Source organism: Harmonia axyridis, chromosome 4, assembly GCF_914767665.1.
Source record: "Harmonia axyridis chromosome 4, icHarAxyr1.1, whole genome shotgun sequence".
In the NCBI taxonomy this organism is placed as follows: domain Eukaryota; kingdom Metazoa; phylum Arthropoda; class Insecta; order Coleoptera; family Coccinellidae; genus Harmonia; species Harmonia axyridis.
This window is the reverse complement of record NC_059504.1, coordinates 14,885,650-14,907,400: the sequence shown is the minus strand read 5'-3', so window position 1 is coordinate 14,907,400 and position 21,751 is coordinate 14,885,650. Positions and strand designations below refer to the sequence as shown.

At 33.5% G+C, this 21,751-nt stretch overlaps 6 protein-coding genes across 7 annotated transcripts; 1 reads left to right on the top strand and 5 right to left on the bottom strand.

Moving 5' to 3' along the window:
* Positions 1-873: 873 nt before the first annotated feature.
* On the bottom strand, positions 874-6,768 carry LOC123677647 (ankyrin-1). Its single transcript, XM_045614301.1, has 8 exons — positions 6,234-6,768; positions 5,804-5,970; positions 5,396-5,508; positions 4,996-5,156; positions 4,362-4,599; positions 3,843-4,178; positions 1,885-1,988; positions 874-1,831 (listed from the first exon to the last, which is right to left on the bottom strand). Exons 1-8 carry the CDS (start codon positions 6,408-6,410, stop codon positions 1,070-1,072), a joined length of 2,058 nt encoding a protein of 685 aa, XP_045470257.1. The 5' UTR covers positions 6,411-6,768; the 3' UTR covers positions 874-1,069.
* Positions 6,769-7,417: 649 nt separating this feature from the next.
* Positions 7,418-8,203, bottom strand: LOC123677650. Its single transcript, XM_045614305.1, has one exon. It carries the CDS (start codon positions 7,993-7,995, stop codon positions 7,534-7,536), a length of 462 nt encoding a protein of 153 aa, XP_045470261.1. The 5' UTR covers positions 7,996-8,203; the 3' UTR covers positions 7,418-7,533.
* Positions 8,204-8,363: 160 nt separating this feature from the next.
* On the top strand, positions 8,364-10,661 carry LOC123677648 (reticulocalbin-2). Its single transcript, XM_045614302.1, has 4 exons — positions 8,364-8,853; positions 9,288-9,411; positions 9,530-9,852; positions 10,308-10,661. The coding sequence occupies exons 1-4, from the start codon at positions 8,504-8,506 to the stop codon at positions 10,477-10,479; spliced, it is 969 nt and encodes a 322-aa protein (XP_045470258.1). The 5' UTR covers positions 8,364-8,503; the 3' UTR covers positions 10,480-10,661.
* Positions 10,662-10,936: 275 nt separating this feature from the next.
* LOC123677649 lies at positions 10,937-12,596 on the bottom strand. The gene is made up of 4 exons (XM_045614304.1): positions 12,437-12,596; positions 12,161-12,282; positions 12,002-12,091; positions 10,937-11,361 (listed from the first exon to the last, which is right to left on the bottom strand). Exons 1-4 carry the CDS (start codon positions 12,525-12,527, stop codon positions 11,008-11,010), a joined length of 657 nt encoding a protein of 218 aa, XP_045470260.1. The 5' UTR covers positions 12,528-12,596; the 3' UTR covers positions 10,937-11,007.
* A 3,092-nt stretch (positions 12,597-15,688) lies between these two features.
* On the bottom strand, positions 15,689-16,878 carry LOC123678030. Its single transcript, XM_045614799.1, has 4 exons — positions 16,718-16,878; positions 16,546-16,667; positions 16,396-16,485; positions 15,689-16,235 (listed from the first exon to the last, which is right to left on the bottom strand). The coding sequence occupies exons 1-4, from the start codon at positions 16,788-16,790 to the stop codon at positions 15,768-15,770; spliced, it is 753 nt and encodes a 250-aa protein (XP_045470755.1). The 5' UTR covers positions 16,791-16,878; the 3' UTR covers positions 15,689-15,767.
* Positions 16,879-17,502: 624 nt separating this feature from the next.
* LOC123678156 lies at positions 17,503-20,190 on the bottom strand. 2 transcript variants are annotated; one of them, XM_045615008.1, is made up of 4 exons: positions 20,069-20,190; positions 19,765-19,886; positions 19,620-19,709; positions 17,503-18,027 (listed from the first exon to the last, which is right to left on the bottom strand). In XM_045615008.1, exons 1-4 carry the CDS (start codon positions 20,139-20,141, stop codon positions 17,593-17,595), a joined length of 720 nt encoding a protein of 239 aa, XP_045470964.1. In that variant the 5' UTR covers positions 20,142-20,190; the 3' UTR covers positions 17,503-17,592. The 2 variants fall into 2 exon arrangements, with proteins under 2 accessions (XP_045470964.1, XP_045470965.1); XM_045615009.1 differs by having other exon boundaries at positions 19,765-19,829; positions 20,069-20,158.
* Between the last annotated feature and the right edge of the window lie 1,561 nt (positions 20,191-21,751).

Sequence of the window (21,751 nt, the reverse complement as noted above, 5' to 3'; positions counted from 1 at the left end):
AGCACAGTAATTGTTTTTTCATTTTATGCATTAGTTCTCGAAATATTCATGCGTTAGTTAGTTAGGAAGGAAGTCACAGTCATGGTTGTTTTGAAGCTCAAAATGTCGATTTTTCACAAAACACTACAAGTGCAATGAAAACACTACTTCATTTTCAAACACTTAGTTAAGAATATTTCGAGAACTAATGCATAAAATGAAAAAACAATTACTGTGCTGAAATCAGTATAAAAATACCTTTCAAATGAGGTATCACTCACCCCATCTTCCCTATTCAAAATTTGGGGGTGAGGGTTGTAGTAGCAAGGGTTGAAGCGCTATGCGTCCGTAACCTACATCTTAAGTTGTCCCCCTCGAAACAGAAATCGACCTGTCCAAGCATTTCTATCGAAAAACTTTATTTCGTCTGTAATCTCGTCTGTTTCGTTTTCAAATGGCCACCCTGTATATTATATGAATTTTGAATCAATTAAAAAAAAAAATTATATTAGTTATGAACCTTTCAGTTGCTCCTTCTGAATATAAATATACATCAAGACCTTGTTTAAACAACAAGCTCTAGTTGCTCAACGGTTTTCATCAATGTAGATGGTGCAGTGGTAATAATAGCTCTGATAGGGTTCATAATAGACCATAAGGTCGCAATGCAAATACGATAATTAATGGTCAGAAAGCTTGGCCAATATACTAGCATTCTACGGTGATTGTTTATATAAGTGATCATTAATTTAAAAAATAATTGGATGTGTTATATTCTTCAAAATAGAAAGAAATAACAAACTATTGTACAAAATTCAGTATATCCTTCTTCTAAAAAACACCATCAAATAAGTAACTATTTTTGGTGGGGTGAAAAATAATTGAAAGAAAATATCAATAAAACTTTTCTAATATATTTCAAGAATTATTGAACATTCAACACTATCAATTTATTTTGAAATTTTTGCACATTTATGTTCGAATTTCTGGACTGGTGGATTAAATACAAAACAAGCACATGGTTATGATTGGCTTGAAGATGAACAATTGGGCATCTATCATATTCAACAAATATAATTTTTATGCCGTCCTACAATTCACAGTTTAAAATGTAATCCTTGAGTTGATTTGGCAAATTCAGCTTATTTATGTACAACCCTGGTCTTCTGTCTAGGCAAATTAAAATTTTAACTCTACAAATCTGCTTCAAAGTTCTTGGTTTGTTGTATAAGTCCGTTATGATATTTGTCAAGGGCTCAGTCGTTTTTCCTGGCACGAGACTCAACTGCTGTGTATGAAGGATCTTTAAACATTCAAATAAAGGTTTGTGACTCATTACTTGATGAAACAGGTTAATTATTTTGGAAAAGGTCATTTTGGGGTCCATTATGAGATTCTCTTTTCCCGATATTAACATCACATAGTAATATAAAATGAAATTCTTCTGTTTCCACTGTGACTGCAAATGCAGAGGATGGTTTTTTATTGCTTCTGAAATATTGAGGCTCAGATCTGGATTAGCACCATATTGGATTAGAGTCAGTGTCAAGTCGTACATATAGAGGATATCCTTACATTCCCTCACATTCTGTATCATATCCATACACGATTGTAATATATTTTGGTTTCTTCTGTTCACTCTTATGTTCGGATCTAAACCATGGGTCAGTAATAAAATCAATAAATTCTTGATGAATTCAAAATTCTGTTCCTTTTGTTCTTCGCAATTCAAGGTTATGTTTTCTGATACGGTAAAAACCAGAACATGAAGAGGTGTGAGGTTGCCTCGATAGCTGCAGTTAGGATTTGCACCTCCTTTCAAAAGGATTCTGATACAGTTCAGATAGCAAACCTGTAAATCGGTAAAACATTAAGATATTCCGAATGAAGAAATTTATTATTCACCTTCATATTGTGAGTGAAGTGGTGGAGGGGATCCTTATTTATAAGCGGTATTAAACACACCATTAAAGAGTCGGACCCGTCCCGTCCTACCATGTTGGGATCACCTATCAAGGAGAGCCTGAAGTTAGCAAAATTTCCTACCTAAACTATGTTGAGAAATTAATACCATTATGCAACAAATTCCACGCCAATGGAACTTCAATAACGCCGATGGCGCTTATAGACGTCTTTAACATAAATTTCAACTTACTTCAAATCATACAAGAATCAATTTAAGTTAAGAAGGTCTTTAAGCCCCATCGGCATCTCAATTGTTCCTCTCCAAAGATTTTTACATCAATATACTCAATGTGTATGGTCCCTATATCACCTTGTTTATTACGGTTAGTAAATTGGTGGTCCGTATATGACAAATTCCTCAAAACCCGGTGACTATTTCCTCAAACTTCGGTGAGTTATCTGTCACCAGAGCAACTGTACTTTTATTCTGGTTAGGTTCCGTAACCACGCCCACTCCGGTTGGCAGTTGTCATTTTAATTTTCAGATTATTATTTATGAATATTTTCCATGACATCTAACACTCAAAAACTTTATAATTTTAATTATGAAACAAATACCCTTCAGAGCCATTAATAAATATTAGTTACTCACAAATTAAAAGAGATCAACCATATATCGGGTGTCCCAAGGTGAGTGGCCTATTAGATTATTATGGAAACTATTGATGGTAAAGATTTCAAATTTTGTGGATAGATATTTGGCCAGTTAAGGTACATTTGTAAAATAATTCCACATTTCCAGTGTTGCCGGATGTACGACAAGTTGGCAACAACTTTGTTATTTTGAATGGGACATCCGGTATTTCTATTTTTTTATGATACTCCATAAAATATTAAATCTATTCACTCTTACTTTTCCATCCCTATCTTCAACGGTTTTTGAGTTATTAATTATTTTTCGAAATTTTAGATCAAATTGGCGTATTACGAAAATGACTCTAGTTCGCTCAATATTTGAGATTTAAGTCAGAAATTTTGCAAGTCGTTAGATATTGATCTGATCTGTGTCACTGCTTTTGAATTATGATTGTCAATAATACAGGACGGACCAAAAAAAATCATCATTTGCCAAGTTACAAAATTGTAAAAAAGTCTATTTTTTCAAATTAGACACCTAGTATATTTTTCAATTTTTGGAATCAGTACAACACATTCTACAATTTTTCTATTCACTTACACAGACTTTTTTACTATTTTGTAACTTGGCAAATGATGATTTTTTTTGGTCCGTCCTGTATTATTGACAACCATAATTCAAAAGCAGTGAGACAGATCAGATCAATATCTAACGACTTGCAAAATTTCTGACTTAAATCTCAAATATTGAGCGAACTAGAGTCATTTTCGTAATACGCCAATTTGATCTAAAATTTCGAAAAATTATTAATAACTCAAAAACCGTTGAAGATAGGGATGAAAAAGTAAGAGTGAATAGATTTAATATTTTATGGAATATCATAAAAAAATAGAAATACCGGATGTCCCATTCAAAATAACTAAGTTGTTGCCAAATTGTCGTACATCCGGCAACACTGGAAATGTGAAATTATTTTACAAATGTACCTTAACTGGCCAAATATCTATCCACAAAATTTGAAATCTTTACCATCAATAGTTTCCATAATAATCTAATAGGCTACTCACCTTAGGGCACCCGATATAACCTCCAAAATTCTGTCAATGAAAAATTTAGTTAACCATTGACAAGTGTCAAGCGGTCCGTAAATACGAAGCAGGTTACCTGAAACATTGAAAACCACTAGTGACCGCTCTGAAATTCTCGGCGATATACGGACCATACCCAATGTAATCATGATAGAATAGCAATAAAAGTATTCAGCTGGCAAAGGTGACTAAGAATGTTTTGGACCCGAAAGATTTACGTCTAAGATACTCACCACCTTCATGCAAAAGCATGGTCAGCAGTTCGTAACAAACATCCCAATCATGTCGAACATGTCTGAGGACACAAGCTATAGCCGAATTGCCAGAATGATTGATCGATTGTTTTGCACCTGCTTGTATGAGGTAGCGGACCAGATGCAGTACATCCCATTTGTTCCACCTGTCGTATCCATATTGTGAATCCTCCAAAGCATAACGAACTATAAGAGCATGCAGTGGCGTGTTTCCTAAACTATCTGGGGCATTGATCAGCTCTTTGCAACCGTGATCTAAGAGTAAACGTATCGTAGCTAAAGTGTCTTCGGCAGACTTGTGTGCCACCAATAATACTGGAATGAAAATAACATTGATATCAAAAAAAGTTTTCCGTAAGAATTTAGAATGTTTTGAATAAACAAAAATTAGAACTTCTTGGAAAATAAAGGTGCTACAAGATCGAAAACAATGTACTGTGGAGTGCTGGATTCTTAGGAGCAAATTACGAGTGCAATCCAATGAATACTTGGACTCACCAACATGAAGCAGCGTCATTTGTTGGGTAGTTGTCCTTACAGTAGTGTCAGCACCTGCGTTAATCAATAATTCTAAAAACTTGTTATCATGTAGAACGGCATAATGTATAGGGTAATATTCATCTTTAAGAACATGTATTTCTTCACTTCTCTCAGTTACGATGAATTGAGTACAACGCCATGCTGCTCTTTCACAAGCTGCATGCAAAAGTGGTTTACGACTTCTGAATAAACCATTCTGGAAAAAGTAAAACATATTTATCGCTGATTTATCTCTTGAATGATTTTGCATATTCGAAAATGCGAGCTGCTTTTGGTTTATTATTTTCAATAATAAACATTCAAATAAAAGGAAAAAAATTAACCCGCCTCAAAATTTCAAAGTTTACGTTTTTCAATGTGTAGAATACAAAAGTGGAATAAAAAATCATACGTATTCTGTGATTACAAGTAGCGCTTAGCTTGTACCATATATAACGAGCGTTCATTCAAATTTGTGGTTAAGAGTGCTGCGGAGAAATTTGTGTTGATTTTCTGTGATTACAAGTAGCGCTTCTCCACACCACGAATTTAAATGAATTCTCTGTAAATGATTAGTGTTTTTTACAGTCCTCTATACTTCTCATATACTCACCCTAACCCAAAGATCTTCGGCTTTCTGTGAGATCATGTTCAACACATTTACATGATCACCATCCAAAGCATAATATATAGCAGACTGTAACTTGCTAAGAGGTGTCCTGTCTCGGGAATCCCTCTCAATACAAGTTTCTTCCTGAGGAATAGATGCTGATGCTGAAATGAAAATTTAATTCAGTTTTCAGATTCAACTTAAATCAAAAATCCAATCACACAAAAATAAACTACATTACAAACGAGCCATTTTTTTGTTTTTTTTTCCCAATATTAGTATTTTCTTTAACTTCATTTATTTTTTGCATAGAGTAAATATGTATATTTATACAATCCTAATTGCTTATTGGAAAATATCTCTTGTTGCTTCTATCATCTTTTTAAAATTCTGGAAAACTTACAAAATTTTCCTCTATCTTCACAACTGTTACTGTGTGGCCCAGGCCAACACATTCTGGCTTCAACATCTATTTTAGCACCATGCTTCAAAAGCATTTCCACACAAGCATCATGACTGAAAACAAGTGAGGATATGACAAATCAAATAACATTATTTTTTTAATTGAATACAGTGGCTTAATTTGTAGCTATTTCTACTTTTAAAAATATATGCCGCTCATTTTGTGTGAAAGAAATTCCTTTGAGCTTTGAAAAATCCTTAATTAACATACCAGATAAGTAGGTTCATAGAAATAAATAGAATACAAAATAAAATACCCGCACTTTTCAATTTCACTACGAACAGTATTCATGGAAATATTGTTATTTATGAGAAATTCTCCGTATTTGTTCAACAAACAATAACTTACCCCTTGAGACATGCTATATGTAATGGAAGACTACAAGGAAATCTATTTACTTCTCCTGCTGAGTGTCTAGCCAATAACCAACGAACAAGATCAACATTATTTGCTCCTACACACTTCTGAAGCAAATTATAACCTGTTTCATCATGGATGGTCAATATATTCTCATTCTGTTGAAAAAGTTCACAAAATTAGAGCCATTGGATGATATGATACATCATAATCATTTATGCTTCATATTTTAGGACTTATCTCATTATTCACAGATTAATTACTTTGGATTAGGGTTAGAAAAAATTTAAGTCTTATCGTTAACTGTGAGGAAAAAATCTTTAGACTTATGAGCTATCACTAAATATGTTACTAAGAACTGAAGATAACTTGGTTTGGTTGATACACTTTTATGCTAACAATCAAACTCATAGTTGCTTACTTTAGGTATTTGTTGCAGTAGACCTTCAAGTCTTTGTACACCAACTTTAGGATTGGCTCGCAAAGCATCAAAAATTGTCTGAACTTTTTGTTTAGTAGAATCGGATACTTTATGACCATGTCCGTTTGTTAATAAAGCACTTCCAGTATGAAATACTTGGCTTACTGATCCTCCCATAATTTATTGTTAGTTCAACGTACAACAATGAATTGAGTTATTGCAATAGAGTGGTTCTTATTAGATTTGAGGAAATTCAAGAAATTGGGGTGATTAAACATTTTGAATTTTCTTAGTGTATTTAGTTCCATACTTCGAGTTTACTTGTAAACAATTATTTCAAAGCAGAAAATCTTTATATTAGATTGAGGTTAACGTAATTTACGATGCAGATGCAAAGATTATCTAGTCATCCATCGTGCATATTCTTTGCATTTAGTTATTTTATCAATTAATTTTCACATTATATTCAACCAATTTATATGAAATTATTATGAAATATCAGAGACTTCAGTTGACATTTAGAATAATGTGAATCATAGAATATAGAATTGAGTAGGTTATTCTTAGAGACAAGATATTTATTTCTTCATTCATCAACAAATGTTTTTACTTATTGCTGATGCACTTTTCAATAATTCTTTCAATCAGACGGAACTATAACCATACAAATTCAACCCTAAATAAAATGGTTCTTACATACACTCAACATACACAGGATCCTAACATACACAGTGTCCCATTAAACCATTTGTAACATATTATGTGGAATCTTTAAAAAGTGACTCAGTCTCAACTATATTATTTTATACTTAAGGAAGTTTTTGTAATAGTGAACACATAAAATAGCATCTTACTCAAAAAATAAAAATTTTCCATAAAGTTATTTATGTACAGTATTTACACCCGCATATCAATGGCTACAGTACTTCTTTTATGTAAATGAAAGAATCAATTATTTTAGGTGTGAAACACCTATGCACTATTAATGCTTCAATAATAATTGTTTAGCTTAAACATTTTCAAGAAAAATTAAAGAATGAAAACATATTCACACTTTATCATTCTATAATTTTTGCGCAAAATATTTTGATCACTATCTATAAAGATAATGAATTTTAATGTGTAATTAAGAAAAAAATGATTCTTAGGCTATATGATAGTATGTCTATGGAATGATCAAATAATTAGGCATTAATCCTACTAATTTTAATTCACTCAAATTTGTATTTATGAAAAACATATTAAGTGTAGGTGGAAATATCATATTAATTTTCATTAATGAATACTGGTTTACAGAACATTATCTTTTTTTCTCTTGTTCAGGAGGTAAAATTGTAGATTGTAATTCACTTATAGCTAATAGAGTAAACTTGATACGGGTTTTTATTTCCACAGCAAGTTTTCGGTTATGATCAACTTCTTTTTTTAATATGTTTTTTCTAATTCCTGCATATTTTATAGCTTCCACAGGTTCCATTTTTAGGATATGTCCAAGTCCTATGTCAACAAAGACGTCGTTAAAATTTGTTACTTCGCCTTGAACTAATACACCATCTCCCAATTCCAATTTCAAAAGCATATCCCTATCTTTTTCGTTGAACTCCTGAATAGTTTTTGACATATTTTCAACTTCCTCCCATTCTTGATACATACTATTTTTCAATCGTAGGGTATCATCCACTTTCTTCAAATCGTTCTTAAGGTCTTCTTCAATATAGAGTTCGTATTTTTTAATTTTCTCTTCAATATCTTCGATTTTCATTGTATTTAACTTTGTTATCTGTTAATTGCATATAATGTTACAATACAGTCAAGTATTTTCTAGAGACATTACTGTCGATTCCATTCCAAGTAGGACACTTTTTTGTACTGAAATTGTTTTTATTTGGGGATTATTGTTTTTATTACATTTTAGGTTAAAGCATAGAGAAATAAATAGAAATCCTTCCTTTGTCTAAGGGTTAAAGTTGCTCGGTTGTTTTTCTTATGAAGTAATAAAATAAACAACTATCCCCTAAGGATTAGCAGGAAGATATGATTTCTCACATTTAAAATTCTAGAATCTGTGAAAGAACCTAGATTGAATGAATATTAAAATGTTTCTAAGAAAATAAAATATCTGTCAATTTGTCTGTCTGTCTGTAGTCTGTACTCCGTATTCGAATGTTGTCAAATATAGATTAATTCAAATACTGAAATACTTCTGAGCAAAATATGAGATAGTTCATGTAAGATTCAATATTTTCAGTGAAGTTATATAAGTTTATGAAATGTACCTCGAAAAAAAAATATTTGCTGTTGTATTAATAATTTTTTTAAATGGTCGACTTACAATCGGAGGTGTTATGCATGGGCATAATAATGAAATACATAAAGAAAGAGAAGCTGATGGAGCTTTTAGCCCTAGAGATCACTCCCATTATTCTGAAAGTGGAGAACATAATATAGCTTTTGACCACGAAGCAATCTTAGGTAGTCATGCAGAAGCAGAAGAATTTGATAGTCTTCCACCAGAAAAAGCCAAGGAACGATTAGGCTTACTTTTGAAAAAAATGGACCTCAATGGAGATGGTCAGATAAATAGACAAGAACTAAAGGCATGGATTCTTAGATCTTTCAGGTGGATATAAATTTTATCCCATTATTTATTTCCTGAATTCTGTGGACATATCGAAAAATATCAGTTCGAAAAAAGAAAATAATATGGAATTATTGGGATCAAGACATAATTCTGATTGGAAAATTAACATTGTGTGAATTTTTGTTTCAATATATCCTGATTCCTATTACAAAACTAATAATTTTAGATATTGATATTATTTTCTTCATAACAGGTATTCTTCATTTAATTTCTTTACTATTGTAGACATTTCTTGAAAAAAAATGAAAATATTTATTTATTGAACATATAATTGATCAACAATCAGAATATCTCTTGTGACGGTTTTTTTTAATTCATTGAAACATTTGGGTCAATTGTCTTGAATTCAGATCATTATATACTTGTATTTTTGTTTACGCATTCTTAACATGAGCAAAATATTCTAATTTCAGTATGCTTTCTGAAGAAGAGGCTGCAGAACGCTTAGAAGATGTAGATGAAAACAGAGATGGCTTAGTAAGTTGGGAAGAATATAAAGAAGACACTTATGATACTGAAGAAGAGGCCAACAGCAATGTAAGTTTTTTCAGAAGTTGCCCTAAGTAACTCTAGAAACATCATCTATTATGACCATACTTTCCTATTTTATTGTAGTGAAATTTGGAATTTCAGTATATATTATAATTTATTTTAGTTGCTTGACGATGATAAAACTATCTGGAATGCTGCAGATATGAACAAAGATGGATTATTAGATATTAAAGAATTCACTATATTCACCCATCCCGAAGAGCATCCATCAATGCTTCCAATATTTTTGGAACAAACTCTGAGGGATAAAGATAAGAACAAGGATGGTTCAATTGATTTCCAGGAGTATATAGGTACCCAAGGAAAAGAACATGACAAGCAGTGGCTGCTTGAACAGAAAAATTCATTTGATAGAGATTATGATACAGACAATGATGGAAAATTGTCGGGAAATGAAATATTATCATGGATTGTTCCAAGTAATGAGTAAGTTGAAAATTTTATTGTCATTTTAGTTGTTTTGTTATTTTGAGATCCATCTAGAAGTTTCAATTAACTAGTTTTTCTAATAATAATGAACTGGGAAATTTATTGCAATTAATTGAACAAAAGAGGTATACAGGGTGTGCCAGAGTTGGTGACACAGGGTAGTTATTACTAATGAATATTAGAACATGGATTCTAACTAGTTTGACTTTTACTAATACAATTATACAAGTATGAAAATATGGAGTGAGTTATGTCAAACAGACAAAAATTGTGTTGGTCCTGTATTTTGACATTTCAGGGGGAAAAGTTCAGTACAATTTCATGCCTGACTCAAGCATTAGAAATAGATCTCAGAAATAGCCCTGAAAAAGGCATATTGTAATAAGGGATTAATATTATGGAAGAAAGATGAATAAGGTCTTTCCTATATTTACTATTGAAATCTTTTTTAGGGAAATTGCCCAGGAAGAAGTTGATCACTTATTCGCTGAGAGTGATGACGATCACGATGATTTACTAAGCTATTCTGAAGTGATAAATCATTATGAAACATTTGTTGGAAGTGAAGCTACAGACTATGGGGATCAGCTATACAAAAGCCACCATTTCTCTGACGAGTTATAAAAAGATAACGCAAGTATTACTTTAGTTGATCAATCATTGATGTGTGTGTGACCAAATACTTAATTTATTATTATTAATTCTAACAGAATTCTCTATTCTTCCATTTTTTGGATTATCTTCTACATTCGTGTTGTAAGTTTTTGTGCCATATTTTATTTTACAAATAAATATGAAAATCTTGATTTTTTCGATTAATTTCTTTGCAATCACTTCTATACTCGTGCAAACTATTCTGCACTCAAAATTGACTTCTTCAAATAAAAAAAAATTACGAATTAAAAAAAATGCTTCCTCTTCTTGCTATGAACTTAGCAAAATTCCATTATTCTTGTATCTTACATTTGATATTTCATTTTATAAAGAAATTATTCATTTGAGATGATATCCCTTTGTAATGTGATAAAAATAATCATATGTATAAATATAATTGCATTAAGGTAAAAATAATGTATTAGAGGAAGTTAGAAAAGTGTAATGCACATAAAAAATACAAGTTATCATAAAGATATGTGATTGTAGCTTCTTAATTCAGACAATATCGTAGCAACAATCAGCCTTGTTTGGCTTTCTACAATATTCTTCTGTACAGCAATCGTAAGACAGAACTTCGAAGTCTTGGCTGAGGCCATGAGATCCTCCTATTTCATCCACATAATGCATTGGATGCGATTGAAAGAGAAATGTCCACTTTGGTTCATACACACCGCCAATGTAATAGACACCTTTTTGTAATGTTCTCCCCACGTAGGAAACAATTTTTTTACCGTCTTTATACCCAGAGCCACCTTCAACTAAACAGCAGGCCTTTTTTGAATTTTCGAAATCAAGCTTTGTTGTCTCACGCCATCCAAATCCTCCGGCTGGTCGGTTTATACATAAAACCTGGAAGTATGAAAAAGAATCATTATGAACCCTGTAAATCGTAATACATGAGATTCATATTATTGAGCATGAAACCTTCACGTATATATTTGACGTTTGAGTCGAGCATGGAATACAAGTGGAATGTCAAAATGCAGGTTGACCAACACGATTTTTATCTGTTTGACGTGACATATCTAAATTTGAAAGGATAGTGCCTATGGCAGTTGTAAGTAATGCTTTCGTAATTTCATCTAATGTTTTGTTGCTTGAATAATTGTGTTAATACAGAAAATGTGACATTATATTGACTCACTGATTAGAAGGTCGAAATCTATTCTGTCCAGCATGTACTCGATAACTCTTGAATGGATTGTGTAGGAACTTGAAATTCGTTAATGGTGAAAATTTGGTGAAATTTTGATGCCTCAGAATCTATGTGTTAGTTTTATTACGAATTTGCGTTTGTGAGAAGTAGACTAACAGACGTCAAAATATTTGCTTCATATAACTAGCTCTACGAGATTGTTGCAAGGAAATCAAGTTGAAGAAATGATTCGTTTCGAATTAAGGTTTTAAAGAAGAACAGGTATTCAAAGGTTTTAGCATTATGGGTGAAAATAAATAACAAGATGAATAGAAACATTGGTGTGAAACTTACTTCAATGCATGCATCAACTCTAATTCCGTCATGTTTGTCCCAGGAAAAGAATATATGGCTATTTCTTTCCGAGAATGTTGTAGGTGCAGACTTGAAAAAAATTACGATGATGTAAGGTAGATACAGTTTTGAAAAGTATCACATAATGAAACAACATACCCAAGATCTTTTGTCTGGTGCGACAACTCTTGCTATATATTTTTTGTCTCCATTTCTATCTATTCCAGCTAAATATGCCTTTGGCGGAATACCGTTATAGTAGGGTTGCCAATAGTGGTATCCTGAAAAAACCCACTAAAAATCAATACATAACAATTTTAAACACTTAAAACCTACAAATTAACATCTTGTGTAGACTCAACAAAACTTGAGTATGAAAAATAAGATTTTTTTCCCAATTCGATCTAAACTATTTTGAAAGTCAACCATACTCACTAGGAATACAGGTCTTCAAATGCGTTGTCCAAAGCCAGCAGTTGCCAGTTGACAGAAAAGTTGAAAATCCAAGAAGCAGAAAAAGAAACATTATTGGATGTAGTCTAGAAGATATTGCGTGATATTGGCCTTGAAGCTACATTTATATACAATCTAGTTGAAATTCATTAGTCATCTGAAGTACTCTGATTCTATCATTCGATACGTGAATCTATATACCGGAATGACGAAAACTTCAACAATGGAACAATCAAATGTTACGTTAATTTGTTTTTCCTCGTTGATAAGGATATTCAACAGTTAGTTTGTTTGTCGCTGAAAAAACTTCGTGATTTTTTCTTGAAACACTCGTATTTTTACTTGTAGCCTCTATATCTTGAACACTTTTGTGTTCAAGATATATGTAGAGGTATAGTGGTGGGTCAATCTCGGCTCAAATAATTTATTATTCATCAAGGTGTTTGTTATCTTTTGTCGTTCTATTGTTTTCTAGGTCCTTTGATATTTCCCGGTTATATAATAAAAAAAAACTGTTCCTAAAAAAAATTCATAGTACGTTATTTCGGTCTTGTAATTCAATTTAGGTCGGTACTGGCAGGGGGGAGTGTAGTAACTTTTTGTTTGCTCGAGAGATGGCGTCATGGGCTGCGCATCTTTCAGAACATTTTGGGATATAAACCAAACCGTTCTACGGTAAAGTCATCATGGTCCGCTATGGAGATGAAGGTGTATATGGCAGGGAAGATTAAGCGCTATACTGAATATTCCACCAATGTTCACGGAATGAAACACCGCAATCCTCTATTACTTTCATGTCATATCAGGACGGAAAAGCACCACGTGACTGCTCAGTTCAAAACGAAATTAAATATATTTCTTCTTACAAACCACCGACTTGTATGGGATTTTCACATGATTTTTTTCAAGCAATAATCTACATTGTAGTATTTCGATATTTTCAACTTGAAAATGAAAAAAAAAATAAGACTTTGTTTTTCGCGAAACATTGATAATAGGGTCTTCCTATAAAGCACTGATGCATTTCAAAAATATTAAAAAAAAAAAAATCATACAAAAAATCATTACAAAAAAGGCAAAACTCTAATTTTGTGAGAAATTTAAAAAAATGCTGCTAAAACTAACTTTCGACGAAAGTTGAATCTATTGTAATATTCCTAACTTCTACTGCAAATTCAATTGTTCTCACAACAATTTATTATATTGTTTTTGTCCCTCCTCCTCTGGAAAAATATTGACAGATCACCAGAATGTCACGCGGTGGTGATCCTCCTTAATTTACTATATACACAAACTTTGAAATTCAATTTATTTTGTTTGTATCATAGTGTTATGGAAAAACGGTAAAACTTTGAAATTGTATAAGGTGTGTGAATAAGTCTTTCCCGTTTTTTTTCAAATTTTGAGCCTTTATTGTGAAAAAATGGTTACAAATGAATTATTGAAAGTATTGGCCATCGCTAGCTACAACTTTTCCCCATCTTTCTGGCAACATACGAATCCCGTTGCGAAAAAATTCGACCGGTTTGGCCTCTATCCAGTCATCCACCCATTTTTTGGCTTCCTCGTAGGAATGGAAGTGCTGGTCAGCCAGGCCATGCGTCATCGATCTGAAGAGATGGTAATCAGACGGAGCAATGTCTGGACTATACGGCGGGTGGGGTAGGACTTCCCATTTGAGCGTTTCTAAGTATGTTTTCACCGGCTGTGCAACATGTGGGCGAGCATTGTCATGTTGCAAAATAACTTTGTCGTGCCTGTCGGAGTATTGTGGCCGTTTTTCTCGCAGTGCGCGGCTCAAACGCATCAATTGTCGTCGATAGACCTCGCCTGTGATCCTTTCATTCGGTTTCAGAAGCTCATAGTAAACCACACCTAGCTGGACCCACCATATACAGAGCATGAGCTTGGCGCCATGAATATTTGGCTTGGCCGTCGATGATGATGCATGGCCGGGTAGTCCCCATGATTTTCTTCGCTTCTTATTATCGTAACGGATCCACTTTTCATCGCCAGTCACGATACGATGCAGAAAACCCTTTCTTTTATGTCGCTGAAGCAGCTGTTCGCAAGTGAAAAAACGCCGTTCGACGTCTCCCAGCTTCAGTTCGTACGGCACCCAATTTCCTTGCTTTTGGATTATTTCCATGGCTTTCAAACGCTTGGAAATGGTTGTTCGGTCAACTCCCAATGCTTCAGAAAGTTCTTCTTGCGTTTGACACGAATCTTCATCAAGCAAAGTCACCAATTCTTGATCTTCAAAGATTTGCGGCCGCCCGGAACGCTCCTTGTCTTCCACGTCGAAATCGCCACTTTTGAAGCGTCGAAACCATCCGCGAACACTTGAATCATCGACACAACCTTCTCCATAAGCTTCCTGAAGCAACCGATGCGCCTCGGCAGCAGATTTCTTCAAATTGAACCAATAAAGTGAAACTTCCCGCAAATGACGTCGACTCGGCTCAAATTTCGACATTTTCACGATTTCAAAAATTTATGATGCGAAAAAATTTCAACTAATGTGTTAGTGTGGAATTGTTGACAGATGAATAAGCTTTGATTATGACATATGTAACCATTAAATACTCGCACAGTATTGGTGGCGCCATCTCTTACAAAAAACGGGAAAGACTTATTCACACACCTGATAAGATTTCGGAGAAAATGTACGAAAAAGCAAAAAAGGCTGTAGAAAACTTATTGCCAAAAAGGTCACGAAACTTCTATGACAAAGAGCACCAGAATTTTGTAAAGTGGATGGCAAATGCACCATGCACCCGAAGCAAAACCGTCCTAAAGAAAGCTTTTTCTGACCTATATATGAGTGCAGTATGCCTGGGAGAGTACTGAAGGATGTTTAGAGGAAAAAATATTTTCGAAAAATGAGTTTGGAGACAATGAAATATGAATCCATGTTTGCTGCAGGCAATCTAACATTCATGGGATTCTTCTAGAAATGCCAATTTCATAATATTTTGAATAAAAAAATGTTGATAGTTTTTTTTTTATAACGTGGGGAATGTACTAGGAAAAAGTAATGAGATTTATTTTATATAATATGATAATATACGAAGAACCAATAATTTGCTCAACTTCTTTTCTAAAAGTGCAATCGAATAGTTTTATTGCTCACATTGAACATCTTCAAGCTTTAAGGACGTTGTTTGTGTTCGAAACGCAATTTTTAATTTTTACTTTGTTGGTTATTAGAATAAGAAATAAATTAAGACAGAATGAAATTATAAAACATGGTTTATTTTGTCTTTCATAAATATTCCTTAAAGAACCGTCACATAAAAGCATTTATTGGTTTTCAGAAAACAATAGTAGACATGTTGCCATCTACCAAAGAAATAGTCGGTTTTCTCCAAGTTATATCAATTCCATCCTCAGTTTCAGTATTATTTGTATAATCAACTGCCTCCCTTTTGAAATCATTTCTCTTCTTTTTACAACATACTATAGTTTGATGAGATGAACAATATTGATTAGTGCAGCAATCATAAGCAAGAATAGCATAATCTTTTTCTATGTACTTGGACTCCCATCCCTTCATGTAATGCATAGCGTCTTTATTATTCCAATCAGGTAAATAAAGGCCTCCAATGTAATAACCACCTGAGTCATGGGTTCTAGCAACATAAGCTACATATCTTTTCCCATCTTTATAACCGTATCCACCTTCAACAAAACAGCAATTATCTTCCAAATTATATAGTTCCCTCTTCTTAGAGACACGAGCCCAGCCGAAACCAGGTCTGATTGGTTCAACCATCAGAAGCTGAAATTTAAAATAATGAATCATACTTTAAAGCTTCGTTCCATAATTAGGAAACGCCTTGTATATTGGTTTTCTACAAGCCGTAGAATTCTAATTCTTTCTGTCGTTATGTTGCCAAAACTGTCTCACGCGAAATTTGACGGATTTCAGTTGAACTCACTTCAATAAATTTTGTGATCCTATCATTTGATTCCCCTTCCCATCCAAAGTATGACCACATATTTGTGGCAGAAAATGTGGTTGGAGCTGACTGAAACATATTATAAAGGGTAGGTACTTATCAACCAATTGAAAATCAAGGCTTTCTCACCCAAGTCCGTTCCCCTGGAGAAACAATCCTGCCAACATATTTAATTTCACCATTTGTATCAACTCCTGCGTTGAACGTTTTGGCTGGTATTGTTCCATAAAAAGGTTGCCAGTAATGATACCCTGTATAGAAAAATAACGGTATAATACTCAATACACATTTTTTAACTTACTTGCGGTACAGTCGTCTCTAGCAAACGAGATCATGAAAAGAGCGAAAATACAAATTAATATTATGATTTCCATAGTTGGTTTTCACCTAAAGTAAACTTCTCTACTCGACATTCATATAAAATCAAGTAGATTTTATAAACATTCATCTGTTCAAAGAATTACTCACCTTACCTAACTGAATAGCATATTTGAATTCATTCCAATTAAATGAAAAACATTATCCTATTTAAAAATACTGATAAGCATTTATAATTAATGAATAAATGAAAAGTACAATATCGAGATCCTAATCCCACAAAGCTTTGTTATTGATTTTGCTTCCTAGTCTACCTAAAGCAAAAAGAAACTATGTGAACTCTCGTCATTGCTATTATCTGATTTTTTCGATAAAATATACTTACCTTTCGTGATACTTGTATGTATAGGTAAATTGCAATTTAAAAACGTTTGTTTTTACCTCTGTCTGTCGGTGTGTTCGAAAATCCTTGCAACAGTCTTAATTTCTACCCGATTATGGTTTAAAGATTGCACTTTGCATATGCGCAATGTGAAATTCCCAGAACCCCAATATTTTCCACGATTACTGGTTGAAGGAATTTCGGAATTCGTGTTGTTTCTAAAGTAGAGAACAAAGAAGCATTGCGCCAGCTGAGTATTTTTTGAATCATTAGGGACTCCTTATTGGAACATTTCAGTTATTTTAAATTCGCAATCCGCTTTTTTTGAAGCTTGAGCTTCATTTATTCACAAACTGTCTATCGACTAAAAATGAAGTAAACACAAGTATGCCTTCGATCAAAAATCCACTTTATTGAAATCATTTCTTTCTCTATCATAAAACTTCTTATTTTATAAAATTGTAAAATTAATGCATTTATGGTAATAACAAAGTGAAAGTAGACATATCAAGAGAACTATTAATTCCAGAAGAATTAATATAATCAAGAGCATCCCTTTTGTTTTTAGATTTTCTACAACATGGAAATTTTTGATTATCGTGAGAATTACAGTAGTTATGTGTGCAACAATCATAAGCAAGGACTGCATAATTTTGTTCTATGTACTTGGTTTCCCATCCTTGCATATAATGCATAACTACTTTATTATCCCAAAGTGGCATATATAAACCTCCTATGTAGTAAACTCCTGAATCGAAGGTTCTAGCGACATAAGCTACATATTTTTTCCCATCTTTATAACCGTATCCACCCTCAACAAAGCAGCAGTTATCCTCCAAGTTATACAAATCCTTTTTCGAATTTACACGTAACCAGTCGAAGCCAGGTCTATGCTTTTCAACCATTAAAAGCTGAAATGAAAAAAAATTTGCATCAAGTGGAAATAGAACATCTCTAGTAAACTGCTTGTAGCTAGGAATGTTTTGAACAGACTATTAGGCCAATTGAAAAGTCCCCGGTCTGATGCACAGATGGCGGTGCTGGTATTAAATCCATATGATTTTTAGTTAGTACCAACTTCAAACGATACGTGTCAAAATTTGACAGCAGTCCAACCATTAGTTTGTGAGATATTGCGTTGTGAGTGTAGCTACTTTTGTTATTTGGAAGAAAAAAAATTTTGTGGGATGATAAAATATTGCTTTTTGAAGGAAAAAATACAGTTGAAGCAAAATCTTGGCTTGATGAAGAGTTTCCGGGGTCTGCACAAGGAAAATCAACTATCATTGATTTGTATGCTAAGTTTAAATGTGGTGAAATGAGCACCGAAGACGGCGAACGCAGTGGACGTCCAAAAGACGCTGTCACCGACGAAAAAAACCAAAAAGGTTCACAAAATAATTTTGAATGACCTTATCATCCACGAATGATGTACATGAGAAAGCTGTGTGCAGAATGGGTGCCACGCGAGCTCACAATCGATCAAAAGCAACAACGTGTTAATGATTCTGAGCAGTGTTTGAAGCTGTTTAAGGGCAATAAACCTGAATCTTTGCGTCGATATGTGACAATGGATGAAACATGACTTCATCATTTCACTTCGGACTCCAATCGACAGTCAGCTGAGTGGACTGCATACGATGAACCGAATCCAAAGCGAGGAAAAACAGAAGAGTCAGCTGACAAGGTTATGGCATCAGTATTCTGGGATGCGCAAGGATAATATACATTGATTACCTCCAAAAGGGCCAGACCATCAACAGCAATTATTATATTGCGTTATTGGATCGTTCAAAGGATGAAATTGTTAAAAAACGGCCCCATTTGAAGAAAAAAAAGGTGCTGTTTCATCAGGACAATGCGGCGTGTCACAAATCAATGAAAACAATGGCAAAATTACATAAATTGGGCTTCGAATTGCTTCTGCATCCACCGTATTCGCCAGATCTGGCCCCCAGCGACTTTTTTCTGTTCTCAGACCTCAAAAGAATGTTCGCTGGAAAGAAATTCAGCGTCAATGAGGAAGTAATCGTCGGAACTGAGGCCTATTTTGGAGCGAAAGACAAATCGTACTACAAAAATGGTATCGAAAAATTGGAAGATCGCTATAATCGCTGTATCGCCCTCGAAGGCAACTATGTTGAAAAATAATATCGAATTTTGACAAAAAAAATGTGTTTTACTATGGTAGACCGCTGACTTTTCAATTGGCCTGTTATATCTCGAAAACAAAGCGTTTGTGGGCCTATGTTTATAGGACTTTTTTTCTCGAAATTATGTGAGGAATTTTTAATTTTCGTTTGTACCTCATATTTAGGAACACCCTATACAATATACGCATTTTTAGTGAACTATAATACGATGAGTAGAAATCTACATATCAAATGACAATTAGAATTGACGAAATGCTAACGGAAAACCACCGACAAAACAAATTTGGTTTTATTCAATTATTTCATGTTGCATAATTTAAGAAAATATTATGGATTATTCTAGAACCTACTTCAATATATTTCGTGACTCTGTTATTGGTTTCTCCTTGCCATCCAAAATAAGCCCACATATTAGTGGCAGAGAATGTGGTTGGGGCTGACTGAAACAAATGATTGGTACTTACATATATCCAAAAAAAAATAAGGTTGACTTACCCAAGTGCGATCATCTACAGAGACTACCCTACCTACATATTTCTTTTCACCATTGGTATCAACTCCTGCAATGAAAGTTTTAGGTGGTATTGTTTCATAGAAGGGTTGCCAATAATGATAGGCTGTAAAAAAAAATCACTGCAAATTGTACACTATGGTTTATAATTTCTTCTTTTAACGCAAAATATCTCCAGATGTGAAGAAAAAAATATGAAATTATTTATGAAAAGATTTTTATTGTATAGCCAGCTGCGGGATTCGAACCCAGGTTAATGAAATCCGAATGAAAATTATATCGACTTACTAGGAATACAGTGCTCTCTGGCATGAGAAATCTTGTAAAAAGCGAAAGTACAAAAGATTATTATGGATTTCATACTGTAGGTTTCATTTGAAATAGAAGTTTCCAGTTGAATTTATAAACATTGATCTGTAAAAGGAATTACTCACCAATCACCATTGATATACAGCAGAATGGCATGTAAATTCCATTCAACAAAATAAAAAACATTGTCCTATTGAAAGTGGCTGATAAGCATTTGTAATGAATAATAAAACGTATATTTTTTAGGAACTTAATCCGCAGACTATTTTTTTTTTTTTTATTTATTTATTAACCCAAAGGGATCATGAGTGATTCATAACAGGCATATTTTACAACATAGCAATAGTAACAATAACAATTTCAACAACTAAACAATTTCTCAATAAATCAAATATTATTCTGTCTTCTTTGGAACAATTGATCTTTCACTTTACTTGTGAACACCTTCAGAGTATCTGAGCCCTTGATGTTGTTTGACAATTCATTAAACCAGGTGGCAGCTTGGTAAGTTATTTTCCTCCTAGGAATGTTTCTGGCAGTTGGCAATATGTAGATGTTATGTCTGGATCTTGTATGGTGGGTATGCACATCACTGGCATATCTAAGATTAATGCCAGTATCCACTAAGTTGTTTTTAATCTTGTAAATTAACTTAACACTGTCCAGGTAAACTAACTCCTTAATTTTCAAAAGATTCATGTCATTATAAAGTTGCATGGTGTCTGATGAAGGTGGTTTGTTAAATAGTACCTTGATGACTTTATTTTGTGATATTTGTAGTTTATTTATTATCTGGGCAGTTGTTTGTCCCCAGAAGGCTGGAAGGTAATTCAGATGTGAAGCAACAAGAGAATTATACATTTTGTATTTGGTAGTGGTGTTTAAATATTTGGAGTTACGTCTAATGTTGTATCTGATATAATTCAACTTTGCAATCAGATTTTCTACATGTGAACTGAAAGTCACCCCACTATCAAGTATTAGTCCCAAGTATTTGACCTTGTTTACCTCAGCGAGTTCTATATCATTTATACTAAGTAATAGTTTTTCTGTATTTTTTATGTGCTTTGAGATTCTCAGATATACACATTTATCACTGTTCAGTTTCATGCCATTCTCCAAGGTCCATTTATTAATTAATTCCAGGTCCCTCTGAGCTTGAGAAAATATCAACTTGGGCTCACTCGAATAGAAAAGTATGGTATCATATGCATACAGCAGAATGTTACCTTTAATATCACAATTCATGATATCACCGATATAGAGAAGAAAAAGAACCGGCCCCAAGATGCTTCCCTGCGGAACACCGGACTTTACACATTTTTTTGTACTTTCCACCTCATTTGTTACCGTGAATTGGTATCGCTCATCAAGGTAGTCTCCAAACAAGTCCAAAACCTTCCCCCCGATTCCAAGTATTTCTAGCTTTTTAACGAGTACCCGATGAACAACCATGTCGAATGCCTTGCATAAATCCAGAAGTACAGCGAGAACCAACTGGTCCTCATCCATCGCTTTGTATATGAATTTATTTTTCTAAATAACCACTTGGTTACATCAAAAGCGTGGCACATAGAAAGAATAATTTCTTCAACATTTGGCAGTAATGATATTCCATTAAAAGTAACAATAACCCTTAAAATTTTTTTTATGGATATGTAA